This window comes from Terrapene carolina, unplaced genomic scaffold, assembly GCF_002925995.2.
Source record: "Terrapene carolina triunguis isolate 2854851 unplaced genomic scaffold, T_m_triunguis-2.0 Scaffold21, whole genome shotgun sequence".
Lineage (NCBI taxonomy): Eukaryota > Metazoa > Chordata > Testudines > Emydidae > Terrapene > Terrapene triunguis.
The window spans coordinates 19,421,999-19,448,873 of NW_020664372.1; the positions used below are offsets into that span (position 1 = coordinate 19,421,999).

At 42.3% G+C, this 26,875-nt stretch overlaps 1 protein-coding gene across 1 annotated transcript in view; it reads left to right on the plus strand.

Moving 5' to 3' along the window:
- GPC6 (glypican 6) overlaps positions 1–26,875 on the plus strand; it is a 1,072,445-nt gene that overhangs the window by 830,236 nt on the left and 215,334 nt on the right. Inside the window, exon 4 of the mRNA XM_026656660.1 lies at positions 6,990–7,155. Within this exon, the coding sequence (XP_026512445.1) occupies positions 6,990–7,155 (166 nt within the window). The remainder of the gene's footprint in view (positions 1–6,989; positions 7,156–26,875) is intronic.

Consider the following 26,875-nt stretch of genomic DNA (forward strand, 5'->3'; position numbering starts at 1 on the left):
CGGCCCTGAGCACAGGTGTTGTGTTGATATGTTCTAACATCCACTGCTGGTCTGGAAACAATTTCCCTGCACAAATCCTTGGCCCTCATCATGAATACCCAGCTTATTAGGTTTTTACGCTTTATGTACGTCATTAGCATCACTTGATGGAGGGGAGATGGCAGCAAATTTTCAGGGATGACAGAGTCTTTATATATTATGGTAACTTCTTTGAGTGCTTGTTCATGTCCACGTACATGACAGCTGGAAGATTTTTTTCCCCTAGTGCCTCCGTAGGGTTGGCCTGGGCGCTCCCTGGGGTCACACCTTCATGGCGTCCAGTATAGGGCCTAGCCAACCTGACCCCCCCTCAGTTCCTTCTTACCGCCAGTGACGGCTAGCTGGAACTCCCCTCACTCTTACTTCTGCAAGCGCCTTTATCAGTGTCCCATCATGATTTGTATATAGTTAGTTTTTCTTAGTTAGTAGTAGTAGTAGTGTTAGTAGTCGTTTGTCTAAGTTTCCGTTATGGGGGTGTTCCCCCCCCACCCCGTTTCTCCCCCGACACCTGGGCATGCCTTGGTCTCTGGGGTTCAAATCTTGTGAAGACTGCAGCAAACTTATGCCAAAGAGTGACCCGCACACTTCTTGCTTGAAGTGTGTTGGTGAGAGTCACCAAAAGGACAAGTGCCGCATTTGCAAAGGGTTTCGACCAAGGACCCTTAAGAATCATGAGCAGAGACTCAGAATTATCCTCATGGAGGCAGCCCTCCACCCGCAGTCCGACCCCGGGTCGGCGGAGCCCGTGCCAAGTGCCTCCTCCTTGGTGTGCACCGCACCAGTGCCAACAGCGCATGAGCCAGCACCAAGAAAGGAGGCCAAGGACTCCCGGCACCGACACGGTGCCGAACATAAGACTTCTGGCAGGCTCTGATTTTTATCCCCAGTACCCCAGAAGAAAAAGAGGCAGGAAAGAGGGCACTTTCCCCATCCTAAGCCTAAGGAGCCAGCAGCAGGGAGACCTCAGCCCACCCAGGCTACTTTAGGCCCAGAGGCTCCCAGGGGTTCATCAACTCCTGCCCAGCCCACTACTGGCTGTCATGGCCAGGACATTCAACTCCCCTCCATTCTGGAGACCTTTGGAGGGACGAGGCACCAGTGATAACCCGGCCACCTATTCCATCTATGGGTAAGCCAGCAATGATCTCATGCTGCTCCCCATCTCTGGTGCACCACTCCCCGGCTCCAGCTGCCCATGTGGGGGAACCGCACCAGTCCTCAGAGGCTCGGCACCACTCATCGGCACCATCCAGCACCGCTCCTCCATGGTCTTCTTTTTTTTTAAGACCTCTGAGTTTGAGGCAGAGTCCTATCGCTCAGATAGGTCCAGCAGCAGGAGGGCTAAATCCAGATGACACCGCCAGCCTCCTCCAGTGCCATGGCCACCTCAATGGCAACGACCAGCTCAGTGGCCCTTTTGGACTCCCTGGGCTTACCATCTGGCCCAGGGTCAGAGCCAGGCATTGAGATCCAGGTCTGTGTAATAAAAATAAATTAAATTAATGGAGATATCCTATCTCCTAGAACTGGAAAGGACCTTGAAAGGTCATCGAGTCCAGCCCCCTGCCTTCACTAGCAGGACCAAGTACTGATTTTGCCCCAGATCCCTAAGTGGCCCCCTCAAGGATTAAACTCACAACCCTGGGTTTAGCAGGCCAATGCTCAAACCACTGAGCTTATATTGGACAACCTTCTTCATATCAAGCAGCAGGGCTGTCCATGTCATCAATAAGTGTTCACCTGGCCGCCATTTCTGCCTTCCATCCAGGCACAGAGGGCCGCTTGGTTTTTACTAACCCTATTGTCAGCTGTTTCCTGAAAGGTCTCGACAGGCTATATCCACATGTCTTGACACCCAGTCCCATCCTAGGACCTCAATCCGGTCCTTTCCAAACTGATGGGTTCACCCTTCGAACCACTAGCAACCTGCTCCCTGCTGTACCTCTCATACTAGGTGGCGTTTCTGGTAGCGATAACCTCAGCTAGAAGGGTGTCTGAGCTCAAGGCCCTAACATCAGAGCCCCTTTACACGGTGTTCTATAAGGACAAGGTTCAGCTTAGGCCATATCCAGCTTTCCTTCCGAAAGTTGTCTCCCTGTTTCACATCAACCAGGACATCTTCCTTCCCATGTTCTATCCAAAGCCGCACTCAAGCAACAGGAAACAGAGGCTTCATTCATTGGATGTCCGCAGAGCGCTAGCCTTCTACGTCGAGAGAATGAAACCATTCCGAAAATCCATCCAGTTATTCGTGGCTGTGGTGGACAGAATGAAAGGGCTTCCTGTCTTTTCTCAACGGATCTCGTCATGGATCACGTTATGAATCCGAGAGTGCTACAATCTGGCAGGGGTGCCTGCCCCTCTGATCACTGCGCACTCCACTAGGGTGCAGGCCTCTTCAATGGCATTCCTGGCTCAGATTCTGACCCAGGAAATATGCAGCACAGCGACATGGTCCTCCATACACACTTTCATCACGCACTATGCGATCACCCAGCAGGCCAGAGACAACGCAGCCTTTGGTAGAGCGGTACTCCAATCAGTGGACAACTCCGACCCCACATCCTGAACTTGTGGTTCACTTGATTGAAATTGACATGAACAAGCACTCGAAGAAGAAAAAATGTTTACTCACCTTCTCATAATTGTTGTTCTTTGAGATGTGTTGCTCATGTCCATTCCAATACCCTCCCTCCTATCCCTCTGTCAGAATAGCTGGCAAGAAGGAATTGAGGGGTCGTCGGGTTGGCTGGGCCCTATATTGGACACCATGAAGGTGCGACTCCAGGGGGCACCCAGGCCGACCCTACGGATACTGCTAGGGGGAAAATCTTCCAGCTATCGTGCATGCGGCGCACACGCACCTGATTGGAATGGACATGAACAACGCATCTCGAAGAACAACAGTTACCAGAAGGTGAGCAACCATTTTTTCTGTCCTTCACGATATTATGTAGCAAGAGAAGGATATGGACCTATATATTGTTTCCTATAATCTGCTTCTTTGCACTTGAATAAGGTTTGAAAAACATTGCTTTTGAAGTATTAATTATAGCCTGATGGCACATTTAAAGTTCCAGATGGGGTATCAAGACTACCAAATACTCAAGTCAGAAATCGTCCATAAATGCCAGCGTAGAGAGAAAAAGAAATGTATGTACATGTATGTGTGTGTGTTTAACGTGACTAGATGTCTTTAACAAAAGTGTACTATGTTTTTTCTTGGGAAGATTGATTTAGATTTATGTACTTGACAGTGCCACAGCCTTTTGCTTTAAAAGCAGGTCAAGTACATAACAAAGTAAGACACATTGCAAATGTGGTGGCATACAGGAGAGTACAGTTTAATGGCTTTTACCCAAGTAGGTTTTTTCTTCAGTTATGTATATTTGAAAGTCACTCACACAATCTGTGTCACTTCTGGATGAAATAATATTCAATCTAGAATTGCTGAGGGGGGAAAGACAAGTGTTCAGTAATGAGGCCTTCAGGAATTTTACTTTATATTTTTTGTATGCCTATAAAAATACACATTTATCTAAAGTTAAGGTTGTCAAAAAAGCTCACAAAATGAAATAAAACGCTTGGCTGCAAGCAGAAATGTAATCTACTAGGCACAATCAAGGCTCAGAGGGGTAATGTTGAGATGTGCTGCGGTTTGAGTATACTTATATTGAAATGGAATTGTCATATTAAATACAGGGATGTGGTATAATTACTGACTCAACTGTATGGTTATTTCTCAGTTATGCAAACCCACGCAATATGAATGAGAGGGTATGATTTACACAATAACTGGTTATTTCTAAACCCAAACGTATGTAAATTTCTCTGCTTTGGCTTAGGGCCAATTTAAAGAAATCATTTAAAAAATCCCCTCTGCCTCCTTCTCCATCAATATCAGTTACAACAGGACTGGTAAAGAGAAAATCCAAAAGTTCCCATAAGCCCATTCAGGTTTTGAATAATTCTGAATGGAAAGAATGATCTTTTGTTGACTGAAACTGGTCTGCAGACAAGAATTACCACATGGGAGAGTCTGTTTTTGAAGATGAGGATGAAGAAGAGAGCTTTGAAAATACATAAAATAGAGATGGCCAGTGGCAAGCAAATTATTTATGGTTGCAATACCAGTTTTCAAGGATAAGTGTCTGATTTCACATGCTCATAACATTTCTGAAAAAAATCATTTTCTAAAATGAAATTTTCTATGTTTGGTCTGTGTCTCAGATTTTAGAAAGTTTGAGCAAAATTCCCTCAACCTTTTTTCATGACCATAGAGGAACCATAAAAGTTTATCCACAGTGTGTATATGGGGAATCTAACTATATTCTCTTGAATAGAATTATAGCCAAAACAGCTGAAACTTGCTCTGAACAGACCTCTCACTGGGGATTAGTGCTCTTGCTAGGTTTGGAGGATTAAAAATTAAAAATAAAGTTATAAATGATTGAAAAGCCACTTTGAGCATACTCAGCAGCATCTACTATGATTTTTAGCAGAACCCTATTAATGTAAAAGTGTCATGTAAAAGTCTCATTTAAACATACACTCAGCAGTCCTTCAAAAATCAGTGTTTTAACATCAGGGATAAGAGAAAATCAGACTTTTTCTATGGTTTTAATAATCGCAAGTTCATTACTGTGCTCTCTTCAAACATTCTGAAAAGCAGAGAGCAGGATGGATTTCTGCCATGTCCCTGTGCTGGTCACCATTGCCTGGGGAAATATATGTTTTAATCCATTGTGACAAGGAATCATTATTCTTTTTTTATTGTAATAGTGTCCAAAATGTGCTAAGCACTTTCTGAACATAGAGGTAGACATAGTGCCTGCCCTGAAGAGTTTACATTGTAATGGCAGATATAATGTAAAACAAAAAAACAAAACAAAACCAAAACACCAGTCAGGGAAATAGGAGGGTGGGGAGATGGGGATTTCAAAAATAAGGTCTCTCAGTTATTTAGATATTATACACAAATCTTCTTACAAAATACATTTCTCCATCTTCTCTTCCACCCTCAACAAACAATTAACACCAATTTCCAGTGCAAATTAGGAATTAATAGTATATATAGCAAAGAAACATTACTTAATTTAAACAATCACCTCTGGTAGTAATGGGTCTGATCCAAAGTTCATTGACATCAATGGAAGTCTTTCCAGTTATTTCAATGAGTTTTGGATAAGGCCCAGTATGAATAATCCTACTGTGTTATGCCAGGTACATTCATTAAGTTACATCAAGAGGATGCTGTGCTGTTGTGATGCAGTGGGGTTTCTTTCAGACCAGAAGTGTTGTCACCACCTGGCCTGGAACCTTGGGTGGCTCTGTGCTGTGCAGCTTTGGCTCAGAGCCCTGACAGCAGACCCCTGCTCACAGCACAGTGACTTCACCCTGGTTTCCACCAGCCTGGTTACTCCTTGCAGGGTGACACCAACAGCCCTTCCAGACCCGAGTCTCTCCAAAACAGTCTCCTCTGCAGTGCTCGATCCCTCTCACTGTAGCACTCACGGAAACTTGTCAAGTTTGCTGCTCCTTGAAAGAGACAGTGCACAGTACCAGCCTGTTAGTTTGGCTGAGGATTTTACTCCTCAGTTTGAAATACTGCACTGAAGTGCTTGTGTAATAAAACAAGATTAAGTTTACTAACAAAGAACAGATATTTAATTGATACCAAGTAGAGGAATTGGGATAGAAACGGTTACAAACAAACGAAAGTAACAATATGCTTCCAAGACTGAAACCTAACTTTACAAACTAGAGTCTTTGGTTCAAAGTAGTTTTCTCACCACAGTAATTCTTCCAGCATGGCTGGTCAGTCCTTAGCCAGGATCCAACACAGAGCCAAAGTGCTTGGGTTCTTTGTCTCCTCAGGTGAAGGATGGTTATGCTAATTATGATGTTTCTCTGCTTTTATTCTCAAAGTTTATCTTTGTCTTCAAAGTCAGGAAGTCCTCCTTGGGGGCTCAGCTAGCTGTGTACACTAGAGAGCTGATGCCATGTTAATTTTTACAGTCTCCTCCCCCCACCCCCATCATGATAGTTAAGAGGCTATCTCCCCACTTGCTAGTTGATGGCTTTTTTTACCTTTTATGTAAATATACTTCCATTGTCTCTCTTTGTTCAATTCACATTGGAGACACATTCAAGCAGGCAGAATCACATCCCTTTGTCTAGGGCAGGGCGCCTGAAGCCCTGGAACATATTTCCAGCACATATCTGTAATTCTTTATATGTTAACGGTACATGAATCACACAAGAATGTTAATGATCAGTGAGTTACTAGTTTTCCAATGATATATTAAAAGTCACCTTTTAAATAAATATCCTGAGATCAGTTGAGTTGGGGTTCACTGAGCTAGTCAGGTCAGCTGAGACTTGCTGCTAGATACCAGGGAGTGCCTTGCCCTCTCGCACTGGCTGCTCTTAGGGTCACAACTGCCCTTCCAAGCTTTTTTTTTGGTTGCTTGAGATAATGCCAAAAAAATCTGAGTTTGGCATTTAAAGTGGTATTTGGAGAAAGCAATGTAGTTCTGAAAAGACAGTCTGATATCCCATTTACACCTGAACAAATCTGAATATGCCTCCCATTGTGATCCTTCATGTTAGAATCTTTCCCTTACCTTCCCACTTATTCTTTGGATTTCCCTTTGTTTTTCTTTATATTTGTGTAGACACTGTGCAGGAGATCTGGGGCTGAATTACACTGACGTCAAAATGGGAATGTTGACATCTATGTTCTTGGAAATCACTGATGTCTGTGCCAAATTAAGATAATTGGCAGTAATTGATTAGTCACACAGGAGGGAATTAGTAAGGGTTAAGCTCCTGTCACAAACTGTCCTTTCTGTATCCACTGCCTGAGGAGTATCTCAGCTACATAGTATCTCATGGGATAGGAAATTGACTTCCTCCTTTTTCTTTTCTACCACCCTTAAACTCCACAGGTCAGTCCAACCCCAGGGTGCATCCGTGCACTAATGAAGATGTTATACTGCCCTTACTGCAGAGGACTTCCCACTGTGAAACCTTGCAACAACTACTGCCTCAACGTAATGAAGGGCTGCCTAGCAAATCAGGCCGATTTGGACACTGAGTGGAATCTGTTCATAGGTAAGAGGGGTTTAAATAATTGATGAAACAAGGAGATGATAGGAAATATCTGTGGTGCTTCGTGAAGAGTCCAGAAAAATACTACCATCAGCATTTACCAGCGTGGAAAATAGAGCTTTAAGTCAAGCAGTAATTGAATCTCCTCTCACTTTTTAATCAAAGTTTCTGGCTTGTAGTAAGAAATTACTGTTCCGCCCCAGAGCTGTTCGTATTAAGTATATAAAGGTGTTGTGTGATGCTAAGGTTTCTGAACTGAATTATTAGAGGATATGCAAAGCATGTTGAAAAAGTTTTGGTTGAGGATGTGATAAGATGAACATGAAAGTGAGAGAAATAGTGTGTATTAACTATGTGCTTGCGGGCTGAGCACCTGTTAGCAAGGTGTATCCACCTTGACAGGATGGATACACCTACAACTCTGGCATTTCTTAATTCCAATACCGTAAGGGGAAAGAGCTTTTAAAAGTTACAGTTGCGGCAAATAAACTATTAGTTCAATGCTTTGCATTAAAATCATAGAAGATTAGGGTTGGAAGAAACCTCAGGAAGTCCCAGGGGGAGGGATAGCTCAGTGGTTTGAGCATTGGCTTGCTAAACCCAGGGTTGTGAATTTAATCCTTGAGGGGGCCATCTAGGGAACTGGGGTAAAAATCTGTCTGGGATCAGTCCTGCTTTGAGCAGGGGGTTAGACTAGATGATCTCCTGAGGTCCCTTCCAACCCTCATATTCTGTGATTTAATGATTTAGTCCAACCCCCAGCCAAAAGCAAGTCCAACCCCACCTAAATCATCCCAGCCAGGGCTTTGTCAAGCCGGGCCTTAAAAACCTCTAAGGATGGAGATTCCACCACCTCCTTAGGTAACCCATTCCAGTGCTTCACCACCCTCCTAGTGATATAGTTTTCCTAATATGCAATGTAGATTTCCCCCACTGCAACTTGATATGTGTTGACATCTGCCTTTCCAATATGTAGAATGAAAAAATATCAAGTTCACAATCAGAATCTTAGAAGGAACAGGGTGGAAAACCATCATTTAAGGAAATGTGTGATTCCAATTTAATTCGCATAAACCTTTAGGGGAGTGTGCTTACCAAAAAACAAGTCTCCCTAACAACCAGCCAGAATTAAGGTACAAATAAAGGGCCCCAGATCTCAAAAGGGTAACACTGAACCAAAAAAATGGTTTAGAAGAAAAGTGCATTTGATATTGTTTAGTGCAAGGACATTATTATGAGTTAGACAAAGCAAATAATAGTGTAGCAAGGCAAAAAAAATAGGTAGATATTTCAACCTCTAATGAGCTTTTATCATTCTACAGATGTCTAAACTAGATTGCTAGAAAACAGTGGTCCTAAAGCAAAAGACAAAACTTCTGAGTGTGACAAAAGAAAAGAAATTCTGCCTCGTGAATTTAGAGAGACAATACCCTGAGCAAACACATTTTTCCTCATTTTAAACTGAACTGGATGGTGTGAGATGGAAAGTTAGGCTCTGACTTGCAAATTGTTGAATGTGCATTCCACTTAGGAGTAGGGTGACCAGAGGTCAAGTTTGAAAAATTGGGACAGGGGTGGGGGGTAATAGGTGCCTATATAAGAAAAAGACCCCAAAATTGGCACTGTCCCTGTAAAATTGGGACATCTGATCACCCTACTTAGGCGAGATGGCATAAAAAGTCGGGGAGGGGTGAAAATGGAGTAGAGAGTAGGCAGAATGAAAAAACAATACTGAAAGGATGATGATGACAATAATAAAGACTAGAGGGAGAATCTAATGAATAAATAATAGATGGGATCCACTTCTGCCAGTCTGATTTTTTTACATAGGACAAGATCGTGACTCACAATATGCAACCACGCTAGGAAGGGAAGTTTCTAAGATATGTCCCTTTATCTTTGGACTGCCCAATTGCATCATGGGAAACAGCATGGTAGAGAATGTAGCCTCTATAGGATCACTACTACCCCACTTGTGCAGATGACTGGGGAATAGGCAGGCCGGGATGAAGAGTGGGAGAAGTCAACTTACCAGCCAGACAAGTTAAAATAGAGTGGAAGGGGAAGTAATATGCACTTGGTAAAGATCTAGCACAGATTTTTACCCTTTGGAGCAAGAGAGGAATCACGGACCAAATTATGACTGCTGCTGGTCCCATCCCTGGAGCAGTGCAAGTATGTACCACCTGTTACTCAGGACTTGTGGTAACCTGAAAATTTTGTTCAGGTGGAGAGATTTAGAGTTATTTCCTTAATACATAATTGAAACTTCACTTAAAATGGAAAATGCCCTTAATTTTAAATGTAATTACTTGACTAAAAAACCCAGCAATCGCCACAATCACAAATGGAGTTAAATTGTGGGGTGGAGAAGGTGGGGGGCAGGAATCTGATAGTTCAGCAAGCTCCCAAAACCAGATTGGCAACATTTCAAAATCTTGAATTCCACAAGGTTCACCAACCCCTTAAAAAAAAAAAGGGCATGGCAGGAGCTAAAGACACTGGTGGGAAGAAAGGTTTAGAAATAGCTAAATTGATGTGAATTGGTTGGAAACGCACTCCTCTTTATTGCCCAAATGAAAAATATTTAGTGTTTTTATCATTTTAAAATAATACCGCTTTTACATTGAAAATGAAGTTGTAATTAATGTAGACACTCATGAAAGCGAAGAGCTGAAAGTAAAGCTTTTTAGGACTTGAAACTGGATTCTCTCTCTCTCTCTCTCTCTCTCGCTCTCTCTCATGCATTCATCTCAGTGAAGTAGGTGGGTAGGTGAGGGGAGAGAGCGATATTTGGAAAACGTATTCTGTTTTATCCCACTTTGCAAGATCCTTGAGAGCTTTGCTGAAGATGAAACTTCTTAACCCTTTCTTTTTGTGGGATTGTAATGCAGTGAGTTGCCGCTGCCAGACGGCTGTCGGATGCTTTCTAATAGCACATGCAATTCCCTTAGTGCTAAACACAACAAAACTTCTACTCACTGAATTAAAATGAACAGCAGCATTTTACAGCACCCGCTGAACTATGAAAGATTGAAAAGAATGCATGAGCAGTTTTTATGCCAGTTGTTAATGTTAGGAACCATGCACTAGGAAAAAAATAATTTTGTGCATTAACAGTCTCTGCTTAGGCAGACGTCCCAAATGTTAGTGCATATTCATACACAAAAAGCCAGCTTTGCTCTTCTACTAGTTTTCATGTTGCAAGATCTTGCAAATTTTGATGGTTGGAGAAAACTCTCCAATGCATTTGTGACCAACGGGGCACCTTTTGTGGACAGGGCAGTAATTGCTAGTAATATCCCACAGCTATTTTGATTGCCAAAATTCTGACACCAAAATTCTACAAATGAAGAAAGGAATTGGGCTCTCTGACAAGAGGATGTCACATGTTCCATCTAGCTTATAAATACAAAAGTTAAGGCAGAAATCACATTTATATAGCTGCAATAAATCCTACATCTACTTTAAAAGATTGGAAGATTCGGATAGCATCCCCGAAACATCTGATGCGTTCCGGAATTTTATAGACACTGAAAATTAGTAAAAAGGGATGCAGCTGCAGCATTTTATTAATTTTTTTCTGCTTGTGTCACCTTAAGCTGTATCCTTTTTATGCAACATTTTATTGCGTGTTATTTTTTTAAAGAATTACAAAATAAGAGCCAAATCTTGCCATTTTTACTCCAACAGAAATCCTATGAAACTCAATGGGAGATTTTTCCTGAGAAAGGATTTAGTAAGGGACAAGAAGCTGTAGCCATGACTAACTGATGAAATAAATTCTATTTTCTGTTTGTCTAAATGACAGGGAAAGGATATAGGGCCTAAGAGGTCACTTTAAAGTGTATCAGTCACATTAGCTTTTCAAATACTTGCTTTAAGGAAGTTTGATTTCCATGATGTGCCAGTTAGCAAGATTGCCCAAACTCTCATGCATTAAGTCTGACAGGTGACATACCAAAAGACAAAGTAATAAAACTGCACCAGGGTCTGTCCAATTGTCATCCAGAATAACACATTAGCTAGATTACATAGATTAGATCAGGGGTGTCAAACAGTCTCTGTCGGAAGGGCAGATTGTATTTTTAATTATGTCGAATGGACTAGTGTATACACTCATGACTACATCCTTCCTTCCGTGCACAGAGAAGTTCCTGCTATTGTCAATGAAGTTTGCTTAGAGATCAAGGTGTGTTGCTGTCCTGACTAGAACAGCGGTGGGCAAAGTTTTTGGCCCGAGGGCCACATCGGGGTTGCAAACTTGTATGGAGGGACGGGTAGGGAAGGCTGTGCCTCCCCAAACAGCGTGGCCCCCGCCCCCTCCCACTTCCCATCCCCTGACTGCCCCCCTCAAAACCCCTGACCCATCCAACCCCCCCCACTGCTCCTTGTCCCCTGACCACCCCCTCCCGGGACCCCCCAACCCTAACCGCTCCCCTGGGACCCCACCCCCTATCCAACCCCCCCTGCTCCCTGTTCCCTGATTGCCCCAACCCCATCCACACCCCCGCCCCCTGACAGGCCTTCCAGGACTCCCATACTTATCCAACCCCCCCCCGTCTCCTGTCCCCTGACTGCCCCCCCCAGAACCTCCGCCTCATCCAACCCCTTCGCTCCCTGTCCCCTGACTGCCCCCCAGGACCCCTTACCATGCCACTCAGAGCAGCAGGACTGGCAGCTGTGCCACTCGACTGGAGCCAGACACGCTGCCCTGCAGGAGCGCGCAGCCCTGCCGCCCACAGCGCTGCCTGCGCGGCAGCGTGGCCACAGGGGAGGGGGAACAGCAGGGGAGAGGCCGGGGGGCTAGCCTCCCCGGCCAGGAGCTTAAGAGCCGGGCTGGGTAGGACGGTCCCGTGTGCCACAGTTTACCCTGGACACCTCTGGACTAGAAGGTATATCCCAGGAGGGACAGAGGTGGCTATGAAACACCTTTCTGTCTTCAAGACTTCGGGCTGCTCTGGGGACCAAGACAGACCTCCTCATAAATTGGAGCAGCCAGGACATGCTCTAATTTAAAACAGCTTCCCAAGGGGGTACCTTTGCAGTCTGCAGCAGCCCTGAACCTTCATAGTGGGGTACAGTACAAAGTCAGTTTGCTATAATTTATTTGAGTGACTGCCGGTGCGGTGGGTCTGTGCTGTTGCTGACTGCTCTGGTGATTGTGTTTGAAGAATCTCTCTTGTATTTTTCGTGGTGTTGATGTGGCAAAGATCCTCACCTTATGAGACCTATAGAAGGAAGTTTGGCATGAAATCTCAGTTCAGGTAACCCATTTTCTGTAAATGAAACTCTACATCAGAAACATAACTATTCTTTCCAAATGGAAGCTTTTAGTGATTGGCAGTGAAAACTTAAAACCACTTTTATTTATTGCTTACAGAAACCCACAGGACTTAGACTCTGTACTCTGTCTGTTTGTGCACTGTAAAGCACAGGGATAAATACTTCCCTTTTAAGCTGCTAGAAACGATTCAAATCTTCCTATCTGGTTTTTATACTAGCTCATCACCATGATATCTGTGCTCCTCTTTCAATCATGAAAAATGCATACTGTAATTCTGATAGTAATCCTCTACAGTTTCCTTTACCCTGCAGATAATATTTCAGTAAACAAGCAGAGCTTTAGCTGTACAAGCAGCTGGAATACTTGTAGGTGGGCATGTGGAACCTGAGCTCATATCAGAAGTTTACTGAGGAAGAAATGGGAAAAGGAACCTAAAAAAAAAGCTTCCTGGTTTTGTTTGTGTGTGTGTGTTTTGTTCATTTCCTGTAATGCACAGCTTATGTAGCTCATCTACATCCCGACTGCACTATGGGGAAAAGACTGTGAATCCAATGTGACTATCAGTAGAAAAATTGCTTCTGCTGTTGCACATGTTAATAAGCAGAAAAAAATTATGGATGGGAACAGCCCTGGTTTCCTGGCATTTGAGGTCCTATTTTTAATGTAAATCCATTGGGGCCATATTTTTGTTGACATTTATCACATCTTGGTACCCCTCTGGAATGGTGGGAGAAATGCCCCCCATATGCTTCAATGGGTGGGGGAACTCGGTGGGGCTGTTGGTGAAAGGGAACAGTTCCAGCAGTGAGGTCGGAAGACATTCACTGAGGGACTCTAGGTAGCTCTTTTCCTCCTTGAAGTCTCTGGCACCCATTTGCCAGCATTCCCCAGCTCCCAGGATTTAACCTGGAATGGGGGTCCATGTGGAGCCTCTTTTGGTTCCATTCTGCCCTACCTACCCTGAACTAGGAATGGGATTCCAGCCAGACAGATGTTGCAGGTCTATCTAGCATCCATTTGGGGGTTAGGAAGGAATTTTTTCTCCTATGAGCCAATTGGCAGAGGACCAGGGAATTTTTCACCTTTCTTGTGGCACCTTCAAACCCCAGTAAGTTAAGTAGGAATGTGCTTGGTACCTAACTGAGGTACTTGGCTGAGTTGTTTGTCACAACTTGTGGCCAGTTTCCAGGGAGTTTAAAAGGGTGAAATAAACAGTTCCCAGAGGTAAAAGACCTGGGATTTTGATGAGCCTTGGGCTCATGGGAAAGGGTGAGACCTTGTGGCCCTCATGGGCTGAGGTCCTCACCATTCTGCAACCTCTGTCCCCTTTGCACAGGGGGTAGGTGTTAGGACTCAGAGAGAACTGAGTCCTGGGGCATAGGCTGAGGAGAGCTTACTCTGAGTTACGGGTTGTCTGGTAAGGAGCCCTGTAAACTCCTCCTAGAACCAATTAAATGCCTGGTGTTGGAGATTATGTGTGATGGGTTTGCCCCTCCCCTGTGTGAGTGTTTAATAAAAGTTGCAGCCTGCCACTTAAAATCCATCCATGTGTTTGTCCTCATGTTGCCCCTGTGTCCGCATCAGTGAGGCAGGGATATCATTAACAGTGCAGGAGCTCAGCAGTCTTGTGCAATCTGCATTCCCCCTACTTCAGTATAATTTATTTTAAAACTAATTCAGATTGTTTTATAAATCTGTTCTTGTTTAAATGGAAATATGTGATTAAGCAACAGATTTTTGCGGGATGTCCTTTCCAAGTCCACACAAAAATGCTTGTCAACATTTGGAATAAAGTAGAGGGGCAGGAACCATGTCACTGTGTGTATAGCAACTAGCACAATGGGGCCCTTATTTTGATAAGAGTATTTGGGTGCTAATGCAATATGAGTGTTTAACACTAATACGCCACAACTCTAGAAGGGAACCCTAAAAGCAAAATGGTGGGCTTTGAATTCAAACTCTTTTCCTCACTGCCCACCTCTCCCTATCATCTTACACTGAAGTGAAATGACTGGTTATCACTCAGCAGCTCAGCTTAGAGAGTGCTGCATAGAATGGCCAACTACTCTGAGTGTCAGTGCAGCGGAGGTGTTGGAGAAGCTGTTGTGGCACTGCCCTTCAAAAAGTTATGAGTAAGCTCTGGGGCTTTACATAAAACATCATTAGAAATGAGAGAATAAGTTCATTATTTATTACCCTAAGTCTGCATGATTCAGGCATTATTAAGCTGCACTCTTCCTTGCCCATATCTAAACTCTCTGAGGAATCCAATAAGCAGAACTTCTTTCTGTTCCAGATTGCTCTGTATATCATCACTTCAGAAGAATTTGACGTTCAGTAAAAGAAGTGATCTCATAAGTAATAAGTTATTCAGATGTCAAAAAAGTTACTGCCATGTAGTTATATTTAATAGGAGATATAGTTAATAACACATGATTCACTCATATTATATTCCATATGTTTTTCTCCTTTCTGAAGTGATGGAAGGTTTATGGGGGGGAAAAACTGCTGTTTTCATTAAATTAAAGCCATTGAACCATATTCAACAGGAGCATCCCTAGAGCAGGCATTAGACAAGAAGGTTTAGTCTATCCGCACTCCCAGTATCCCAGTTACAAAATGAAACAACTCTTTCCTTAACTGAAAAGCCTGTAAAAGAGGATTCCCCGAATTCAAAATGTCTTAAACCGAAAATATATGCTGCTACTGCAGCAGCAGCAACCTCCTATAATGCTGTTTTATAAAATCCTTCCATTTCTCTCAATAGATGAACTGCAGGACAAAGAGAGGAGTTATAATGCTGAGTGGAAACTGTTTATAGATAGCACATACAAGCATAATTTGATTTTGAACCAAAATCTAGTTTTGGATTGGTGTTTAGCTGTAATTGGCCAAACCAAAATCCCAGCTTCCAACAATTCCAATCTTTGTAGAATTTACCCATTTCTAATATATAGTGGAGATCTAGTTAACCAAACCAGTTTGTAAACACCATTCCCTTCTCAGTCTAACAGGTTAATGATCTATGTACTTAGTTGTTTCCTTTGGTTAATCTAAGGAGTAAATGTGCTATGGGGAGAAATGGTTTTAAGTGTGTGTGAAATTTTGGGGAATGGGGAATTCTAAACTACTACGGTTTTATGAGGTGATAGTACTTTGACTCATTTTACCTGTACCAGGAATTTCAGGGGCAATTGATTCTTCTTAAAAGGGGGAGAGGGGGCCTTGTCCCTCCTCTTCCCCGAAGTCCCCACCTTCAGCCAATCGGGTGCTGGGCCAGGAGGCCAGGCTCCTTCACCTGCCCAGGGTGGAGAGGCCCATGTCCTCAACCCCTGGTTCCCCCACCGAGGGCAGGTGGAGGGTCTGTGGTTCCCACAGCAGCCTGCACAGCTCTTAACCTGACCTGGTTCCAGCTTCTGGCATGACCTGAGGGCCTTGGGGGCCGAAGAACCGCAGGTTGGCCATGGCAAGAGCCATCCGGGCAGCTGTGGGGAACCGTGGACCTTCCATCTGTCCTGGGTGGGGAGCGGGGGGGGGGGGGGGGGGGGGGGGCGGGCGGAGACACAGGCTAGGGACTGCTCTCAGGGTCCCCCCACCCTGGGCAGGTGGAGGGTCCAGGGCTCCCCACAGCTGCCCAGGCTCCCCGAGGCACTCTTACTCAAGCCAGGCTCCAGCTTCCGGCCTGGCCAGGGGGAGAGGCCTGGGGCAGAAGAGGAGGGGCAAGGGGCCGGGCCCATAATGAAAAGTTGCCCGTCCACTTTCAAAAGTGGGAGGGCCATTGTCCTGTGGCCCCCCTATTCCAGCGCCCCTGCCAGGAATATATAAAAGAGCATGTTGGGCCCAACTTTAGACAAATGAATATAATACCTAGAGTGAAATAAGCACAGTTTTGAGCAATAAAAAGTATTTCTTTGAAATACTACTATGGTATTTCATGGAAATTTTGTCAGCAGCACTCCACTGGGGAGGGATAAGTAATCACTATAAATAAATAAACTTGCCATACTGTTTGCATTTAATGTAGGGTAACATTTTACTTGGACACAAGAGCACTACTCTATCTCTTTCGCTCGATAAGCGTATCCCCACATGCACCAAAATTTGGCTGCCTTACTTTTTTGATAAATTTCACATTACCTAAAATTTTCAGAAAATTCTGTATGTTGTGCAAATACTCCTGTCACTGCTGGAAAATATTTTGATGCAATAATTAGATCTTTGGCCCAAAGCTATACTCCGTGTTTTGCTGCAAGGCTGATGTGTTTGGAGACGGTATGCAGTCAAGCATGGGAGCATATGGATGGGGAAGATCTTTTTTGACACTGGACTATTTTAATTGTCTTAGTGTACTTATCGGCATATTTTAGAAATTTGACTAAATAAATATGAATCTGGTTTGACACAGTAGAAGTAATGGAATTTGATGGTTTGTTATACTAAACATTTCAATTGTCCTTAGTTTTGTGTTAAGAAATACAGGGTCAAATGCTGCTCTGAGCTAACGTGGTAACTGTAACTGAGTAATAGAGTATCGGGGGGTAGCCGTTTTCGTCTGTATCCACAAAAGCAACGAGGAATCTGGTGACACCTTAAAGCCTAACATTTATTTGGGCATAAGCTTTCATGGGTAAAAAAACCACTTCTTCAGATGCATGGAGTGAAAAGTACAGATGCAGGCATTATTATACTGACACATGAAGAGAAGGGAGTTACCTCACAAGTGGAGAACCAGTGTTGACAGGGCCAATTCAATCAGGGTGGATGTGGTCCACTCCCAATAATTGATGAGGAGGTGTCAATTCCAGGAGAGGTAAAGTTGCTTTTGTAGTGAGCCAGCCACTCCCAGTCCCTATTCAAGCCCAAATTAATGGTGTTAAATTTGAAATGAATTTTAGTTCTGCAGCTTCTCTTTGAAGTCTGTTTCTGAAATTTTTTTGTTCAAGTATGGCTACTTTTAAATCTGTTATAGAATGTCCAGGAAGATTGAAGTGTTCTCCTACTGGCTTTTGTATGTTACCATTCCTGATGTCTGATTTGTGTCCATTTATTCTTTTACGTAGAGACAGTCTGGTTTGGCCAATGTACATGGCAGAGGACCATTGCTGGCACATGATGGCATATATCACATTAGTAGATGTGCAGGTGAATGAGTCCCTGATGGTGTGGCTGATGTGGTTGGGTCCTCTGATGGTGTCGCTAGAGTAGATATGGGGACAGAGTAGGCAACGAGGTTTGTTACAGGGATTGGTTCCTGGGTTAGTGTTTCTGTGGTGTGGTGTGTAGTTGCTGGTGAGTATTTGCTTCAGGTTGGGGGCCTGTCTGTAAGCGAGGACTGGCCTGCCTCCCAAGGTCAAAATGTGTTTGCTTTATTCATATTTCAGTAGTTACAACTATAGTAATTTTGTCTTTTACCACTTTCTTACATCAATCTCTTTAACACTGCAATATTTAGGTATATTAGGATTTTCATTGTAAGCAAACCCACATATTTATTAGGGGTTTATATAATATATCAATACATTCCCCCCAATGAAACATGGGGTCAGATCTTCAGTTGGTATAAATCATATTGTAGCAATGAAATAATGCTAACTTACATCAGATGAGAATCTGATCCCACTGATATACAAAGTCTCTACAAAGAAAGGAATTTATTTCCAAAATAAAATTGGTCAAGCTGTTTCTGTCTCATGGTTGATCAAAGCAAAGTAATTTTTCTGATATCAGCTTTTCCCCCTCACATCTAGGGGGGGGGAAAGTCTTTTTTAAAAAAAATCTTGATATTTCATTTTCACTTGGGAGCAAATTCTGCTATTTTGAAATTTTCCACATCTATCTTTGGGCCAACACTTGGCCAACTTTCAGCATACTAAGGATATGTTTCTTTGCACAACCTAAAACAACCATTTAAATCAAAATGGCTAAAGCAGGAGTGCTTCATATCAAAAGAAGCAGTTAGACCAGTAAGATTTTTTTTAAAGCAGTTTCTTTCCTGCACTGGTATTGGCTCAGCTTTTGTAGCTTTCAGTAGCATTTTACCCATAGCTAGGCATCTTTTATCTCCCTCCCTCTTCCCAAAGTGTAGGTGGAAGTTTCTTATGTAGCACAGCTTCAAAAGCCTATAAGTTTTTTTAAATAGGCACTCATTCAAGGACTCCATAGTTTACTACTGACTGCCTTATAATGGCATGGTGTTGTGATAATATGGTTAAATGCTGTGACTTAGTACAAAGGAATGAAACATGTGGTTCAGCTTGATTATAGTATATGGCCATCAGTAATAACAGATGCTATTAGTCATGGACCAATGCAAATACTATAATCGCTAACTGTAGGCAGGTGGCAATAGGTAATCAGAGCATCACATTTCTAGAGGCGCTTTCTTGTGAATTATTATTTTTAGGTGCATTATTTCCAGGTGTATTTTCATGAGTGTTGGTTTGCTCTGACATATAAACACAATCTACTTAATACTGATATGTTCACAACAAATAGGATATTTAGATGCTGAAATATGGTTCCTGTTTGATAGGCTAGTGCTACAAAATTTGTATCTAGATCTGTTTATTTGAACCTGAAGTGTAATCAGCTCTGGAAGAGGGGGTTGAATCACGACCATTTCCAGATAACAAGATTTCAGACTCTGAAATCTTTTTTCATTGGTTGCATTTTAATTATCTAAAAAAGTTTATCTGATCCAAAATTATCCTATAAGGTTTGATTTGTTGTGCACAAGTACAACTCAGTTAAAATGCATTAGTTTCTTTGGTAAGCCCTGTGTATCTACCAGATGGGAAGTGACATATACGCATCAGGCTTCACCATTCCTATATCTCTAGGTCTTTAAAAAAAAAACACACACACCACATGCTTATATTTATAAGGGTCTCCAAAATGAAAATATATGCACTTTAGGCAAAACATTTACATTTTGCTTGTGTGCATAGCAGCCATTTACTAGCTCCCAAAATATTTATTTTCTATATTGAGTTTCTTTTTATGGTTGATCCACTCTGTTTCAAAGCTGTTCAATTTATACAGCCAGTAAATTACTTTTCCATAATTGCTGTAATTACAGCTCTCCTCATATGCTCATGCTTATTTCTCAGGATTCTGTTACAGTTAAACATTTTGGTAACACAAACATCATGTTTATTTAGAAGATAACCCAAAGTGTTTCTCTAATTAAAAATATATCAGGGAAACTGTCTGCATTTGAAGTAATGTGATATTATTGTGCTTTAAAAGACTCTATAACACACTAGCTATACAGGAAGATGTTACATATGTTGATACAGTTACTAGTTAGTAAAATGCTCATTTAAAAGCCCCCAATATCCCAATCTCTGTTCTCCAGCCTCCAGGTCTCCTATCTACTATATTTTCCTAATGCTTTCTCCTGAAAAGAAAGAAGTTCACTAGTTTAAAACACAGCTATTAAGAGGATGCATGAATAACAAGTTTTGTTTGTAGAAGCAGTAATAGTCCACTAGAAAAAGAGTAAGAAACCACTGAGTACAATTTTGTTGGTGACGATGCTCAGCAGTAATTAGTTTTCAATTCCTTTTACCAATGCTCTTGCTTCACTTTCTCTGCCTGTGTAGATCATGGAAACTTGTGACTATATTTCTGTTTTCTTTACATAAATATCTCAAAGACAGAAGAAGAGATGAGGATGCTCACCACAACTCAGAGCTCCCATTTTCCTGTAAGCTTGGTGTGATACTTGGGCCTTAAATGTTCTTCTCCCTCATATCTCAATGGCTTCCAATCCATTTATTGCCACCTCTACAATTTTTCCCAACTGACACCACTTCCTTGACCCCACTGAAATCCTCATTTGTTTCATCACTTGCTGTAGCAGGGTGGTCACCCCGGTCTTGCCCTGAAGGGCTTAAAACAGCCCTGGAAGAGGGCTGTGGCAGGGGAAAAGCTAGGCTGATTGGAGGAAGCAGCCACAGATGGGGCCACGCCCCAATCAGACCACAGTTGGTCCTATAAGGCCTGGTCTACACTAGGCTTTTATGTCGAATTTAGCGCCGTTATATCGAATTAACCCTGCACCCGTCCACACCACGAAGCTATTTAGTTCGACATAGAGCTCTCTTTAAATCGATTTCTGTAAACCTCCCCAACGAGAGGAGTAGCGCTAAATTCGACATGGCCATGTCGAATTAGGCTAGGTGTGGATGGAATTCGACGCTAATAGCTCCGGGAGCTATCCCACAGTGCACCACTCTGTTGACGCTCTGGACAGCAGTCCGAGCTCGGATGCTCTGACCAGCCACACCCCGGGAAAATTTGAATTCCTTTTCCTGTCTGGGCAGTTTGAATCGCAGTTTCTGTTTGGACACCGTGGCGAGCTCAGCAGCAGTGGCAACGATGCAGAGCTCTCCAGCAGAGATGGCCGTGCAATCTCAGACTAGAAAGAGGGCCCCAGCATGGACTGATCGGGAAGTCTTGGATCTCATCGCTGTGTGGGGAGATGAGTCCGTGCTGTGTGGCTGAGGGCCAGAGACTAAGAGACACTTTCTCTAGCTCCCTAGAGAGAGAGGGACCTGGCTGCCTGGGAAGCTGAGGAGGGTACCTAGGGTGGAGCAGTGCTGGGGAAGGGCAGAGGGAACTGGGGAGCTCCAGCCTAGCAAAGCTCCAAGTTGCAGGCCGAGTTAAGGGCCCACAAAAGGATACTAGGGCTGCAGAGGGGTAGCCCAGGAATAGGCAGAGGCAGCTGGTCCAACCCCCCTTGCTGATAATGAGTGGTTTACAGACTGCAGTCCACCCCAGGGAGCGGGGGCTAGATGATGACTGGCAGTAGCCACTGAGGCAAGGTGGGGATAGAGGGTTGGGGATTCCCTGGGGAGGGGAGACCCAGAGACTGCGGAGGTACTTCAGAGGGCAGAACCCTGAGGTAGAGGGGCACCGGGGTCCGGGAGGGACACGGGCCAGCAGCAGGCGAGACATCAGCTGGCAGAGGGTGCTCTGGAGCTGGAAAAGAGCTAATTCCCTGGACAACCAGCAGGAGGTGCCGTGCTGGTGAGTCTTCGCCACACACTTGCCTATGTTACTCCATATTCCTTTCATTTGACCTTCTGAAGTCTCAGTTTACGCTGAGCACTGTGGCCTGCCTTTTCATGTATACAAAGAAACACAACTATATCCTCAAAATGTCATTCATTTCTGGATCTAAGTCAAAGCTCACCTCTTGAAGAACTTGCCATGGATTTATTTGAACTTATGTCACAGACTTTCTCTCTCCGTAGTACCTCTCCACTCTATGCAATGCTTTAGGATTTATTTTTAAATATTTCTCCTTTACAGTGTTTCTATTAGTAGGTGAACTAAAGAAACTCTTAAGTAAAAATAACCCCAAAAAATCACAATGAAGAAACTATTTCATTCAAATACAGTACAAACAACAAAAACAAAACACCACACCAACAACAACAACCAAGCAACCAAAATTCAGTCAAACTAACCAGCCCAACTCAATATTAGAAATTGGCCCGTATAGTCAGTGCAACATGCCAGTATAAACAAATCCCCCATCATACCCGATATCTCCATTCTCCCCCTGCCACCAATCTCCTAAACTGTCTGGGAAACAAAAAAATGGGCTTTGGAGAGTTTTCTGGGCGTCAAGTGGTTCAAACTATTTTGGATTAAGTAGTGTGTGAACCCAGTTGAAGAACCCTCATGAAACGTCATGTTTAAGTTCTGTAATTATTGTTGGGTTGCTCTAGTTGGAGAGAGAATGACAAGAAGAGGAAGAGCTGCCTTTTGCTCATTAATAGTGGACAAACTTCTGCTATGGTATTCAAAACAGTTGAAAAATAAGACAAAAATTGCTTACTCTAGTGAACAGAAAGGTTTTTGCTTCAGTTTTCTATTTCTACTTGTCTGAATAGCAGATATTTCCAATCCACAAAAGTCTATTAAAATCACTTTAAAATACAACTAATTTCCATGTTACACTTGTTGAAAACTTCCCAAACTATTAATTATGGTAGGTTGTAACAGAGCTTTGTATTCTTTTTTTTTTTTTTAAACAAAACATATCCCAAAGTGCTTTCCTTAGTTAAATAATGTAAGACACTATATGGTAAAAATTACAGACAGCAATGATGGGGTTATTTTGTAGTGAATAAATAAAAACATTCATTCATAAAGCCAATAATGGAAGGTAAATTGGGGTTAGAAATTGTGAGGCATACATAAGAACATATGTATTCAGATGAGATTTGTAAACAGAACTCATGAGGTGGCAAAATATAAAAAAGCTATTGTAAATGGCAGATGATGTTGAGGACTAGACTCTCTCAATACAGTGAAGGGACAGAAATCAGTCTGTTCCTGGATAATGGAAGAGAACAGCAAGAAATGGAGACCCTGGAAGATAGAGTGAGCTGTTAAGGTCAGCCCTGTGTAGAGGGGTGGGGTATAACTGTTGCCATTCCAGCAGGACCCGGGGGAAGGAAGTGTGACTTGGAGGATCACAATTTTTCCTTGCACCCAAGGGAAAGGAAGGCCTGGTCTGCACTTAAAAATTAGATCAACCTAGCTATGTCACTCAGGGCAGTGAAAAATCTCAGTGCCATAATTATGTCAACTTAACTCCCGTTGTAGATGCAGCAAGTTCAATGGAAAAATTATTCTGTTGACCTAACTACCACCTTTCAGAGAGATGGATTAGCTACAACAAACAGAAAAACCCCTTCCATCAAACATCTACACTATGGCATTACAGTGGTACGGCTGCACCACAGTAGCTGTGCCCTGTACCATAGACATACCCAAATTTCCTATAGACCTCTATTTTGTGCACGTTACTTACCTACTTTCAGCTGGCCAGAATGTTGTGGAGGTAGAGGGAACACTCCATCCACTCAGCACATGTTCTTGTTGGGGGATTGAATATTCAGTCCCTGCTCTCCCCTGTAGCCCTTAGCTAAGGTATGGAGATCACTAATGCATCCACGCAAAGGGATCTGTTGGGAGGGTGGGGACTCCCCTATGCAACTGTAGTATGTTGGGCCACAATATGGTCATGAGAGACAATCGGTTAAAAAAACTAGATCAAGTCCCTAGATGGTGATTTTGACCTGAATCCTGAAGCAAATGGGAAGACAGAGGCACTGTTTGGTGGTGGTGGTGATATAGTGTCTCTTTGTATGTTTTAGATGGTGGTCAGCACTCGCTAATCTGAAGACCTGCGACATGGAAAGGCCACAGACTATGCAGGGTTATTAATCAAAGCGAAAGTGAATTTCTAAAATAAAGGTGGTATAAAGGCACAGAGGAAGTGCTGTAGCGATAGATATAAGAAATATGAAGAAGGCCATCTATACACATAGGGAGGGTGGGAGGAAGAGAGCTCAGGGTCAAAGATCATGGCAAAGTGAGTCAAGGAGGCAAATTGTAGATGCAGAATATTATTTGGAATCTGTTGTTCAGACTGTAAGCTCTTGGGGCAAGGACGGTGCCCTCTAATATGGTTGTAAATCATCTGGCACATTTTGGCTGTTCTTGGAATAAAATTATAATGAGAAAAATGATCAGCACTCATAGCCACTCAACGGTGTCGGAAACTCCAGCTGCATATCAGCATCCCACCACCGCACATACCTTGTTGTGCCTTCTTTCTAAAGTCTGACCGCAGTAAATTTGAATAGATGAAACTTGTGGAAGAAAGGGACTGCTCAGATACTTCAACGTTGGTCAGATTCATAAGAGTCAGTGAATGGTTTTCTCAAGGCCTTCAATCTCTGTAACGAAATTTTACTGAAGATTGATTACACTGCCTTAATAATTAGGTCTTAATGAGCAGTTTACCTTTGATAAATAGTATTGCTAAAAACTACTGTGTTCCTGTTGTAAGCTAATAAAGTTGAAGTGTCAAGTTTTAGAATGTATTGTAATCTTAGTATAACATAATATTTTAAAGTAATTAAATATCCCCATTTAACCAAAAAGCCTAATACCTTTGTAATTTGCTTTAAGAAATTCTGTATAAAGCAAGAAAGGGTATGTGCATGACCAACAAGGATTATCAGGTTCTTGTACCAAGCTTTGTCATTCATGAAACAATGCTTATGGTATGTATTTGTTTTTAAAAATATTCATATTATTAATTTACAGTGCCCAAAAATGTGTTAGACACTTTACAGTTCAGATGTTCCTTGCCAGTAACTGCTTACAATATCCTAGAAAAGAAAGAACTTAACTGCCACCTATTTGAACAGAGAGGCCCATGAGTGAGAGCCCATACCACACCAGCCCCTACCAGTAGAGCCATAGTGGCATGGCAGCAGTGAAGGTCCCCACTCCCTAGAGACAGAGTCCTCCCAAGGGATAGTCTCATCAGTGAGTTCCAGAGTTAACACCCGACTGAGAAGAATGGGCTCTGAGCTATGTTTTCAAGCTGTCTGCAGTGTCCAGCAGATAACACTGCAACGGTTACATTTAGGACACAGATTTTAGGGTAACAAATACTATTTTTAAGTGAAAAAAAATAGATTTTGTCATCACTATGTGAACCCAGGAGCCTATGCCTTGATGTGTTTCAGACTTGAAATAGTTCATGTTCATTGTCCAGTGGTGGATGCTGTCATTTGGAGATGTTTCTGTGTAAAGTGGTCATTGTGCACACATGTTTTTCAACTGGTAGAAACAAATATTGATAGTTTCTTATCCAGAAATGGTACTAGAGTGAAGCAATTCCTCTACCCACCGGAGTTCTAGGAGTGCTATTGCAATTTATAAAGCAAGTAGTCACCCTTTGCTATGACAATAGGATTATATGCCTTAGATGATAAGCAAGCTACTGGGAGCTGTGGCAGGAAAGTTTGGTGTATGATTGAATGATTATACTGTTAAGTGGCCACATTTCTAATACTTTATTTAAAAGCAGATGTGATATAATCAATGTTAAAACTCCTGAATAACCATAAAAAGCCCTGGTAGGGCATGTGAATTCCTGGCATGTCAAACAAGGTTTGATGTGCTTCCAATGTGTAGGTAGGCTTTATTAGTACCTTAGGACTAGAAAAGTGGCATGATATGGGCAGAAATAGTTCCTTTTTTGTATAAATATTAATATCCTGAGTAGGTGACCATAGCAGATTTTTTTAGCTTGAGGCAACAAGTGAGCTGGGAATTGTTGTCCAAGTGAAATTTAAATACTAAATATGGATAACAGTCTATTGCAGGAAGGGTAATTTTGATTCATGGGAAGTCAAAACAGAATGTTCTTTCCTTAAAAATATGAATAAGTAATTACACATTTTAAAGGCTAAGCTGTGTAACAAAATAAGGTATTGAACACAAGAAACAGAATTATAGTTTCATTAAACATATGTATATACTGTAACAAATTCAAAGAGTTCACTAAATTTTAGGGATTTATGGGTAACTAAGGCAACTCACTTTACAGCTTTACATTTTATTTTACAAGGTTGCTTCAAAAAACTTTAATAGCTTTGCTGTGATTTGCTCCACATGGCATGAACAAAACATAAAATGGTGCACCGTGCTATGAAAGTTTTGCCACTTATTTGGGATGACCTGCATAACTCAAAAATAGCAGAGCATCAATAATGGCTTTATAAAACTCCACATCATTACATATTCTATGCATGTGGATAAATACACTCATGCATGTCATAAATAACAAACTGTCCCTTAGCACCACAGCTTAATAAATTAACACAACGATGAGTATAACTTAACAAAAGGAACATAAAAGAAAATTTTCCTAAATACAATTTATAAGCCTTAATATAACTGTATAAAACTGACGGTAAACCTAGCAGAAAACAAATAGCTGAGATCATCCTTGTACTTGCTACTACTGGAAGTGTCAGCTAGATTCTCTTGAGAAACTTCTCATCTGCACTTGTTTACAATATGTGGTACTCTTTCCATATGCTTCTGTAAGTAGATTATTTTTAAGTGAGTAAAGGATTTCAGATTTTACAATCTTCTTCCACCATGAAGGCAAAATTGATCTCAGGGAGGTCATATACTGTAGAACGTCTGCCCTAAAATTAGATTTCTAGAAATACTGTTTATTAAAGCATTGGATGAAGGCTTCTTCTGATTCTCTAGCCCTTCCAAGAAGCAAATCCAAGAAGAAGAGCAACCTCCACCATGCCACTAGCCTTTCGGGGAGTATGACAGCACATGCTCTCGGCCATCCTTCAAGACATGCTATTGGGATTTCCACCAGCCAGTGCACATTAGTGAGGTTCTAGTGTACAGTTCTCGCAGTTAATATGATGCTTGTTGATAACAAGGTGATAAATGTTCTTATACATGGATGCATCTTTAATTACAAATAAATACATTAAGGATAATAATTATTACTCCTGGAGCATTTTAAATGTCTTGTCTCAGCACTCATATATTTGAAACATAACATATGCCTTAGGCATCCGTAGC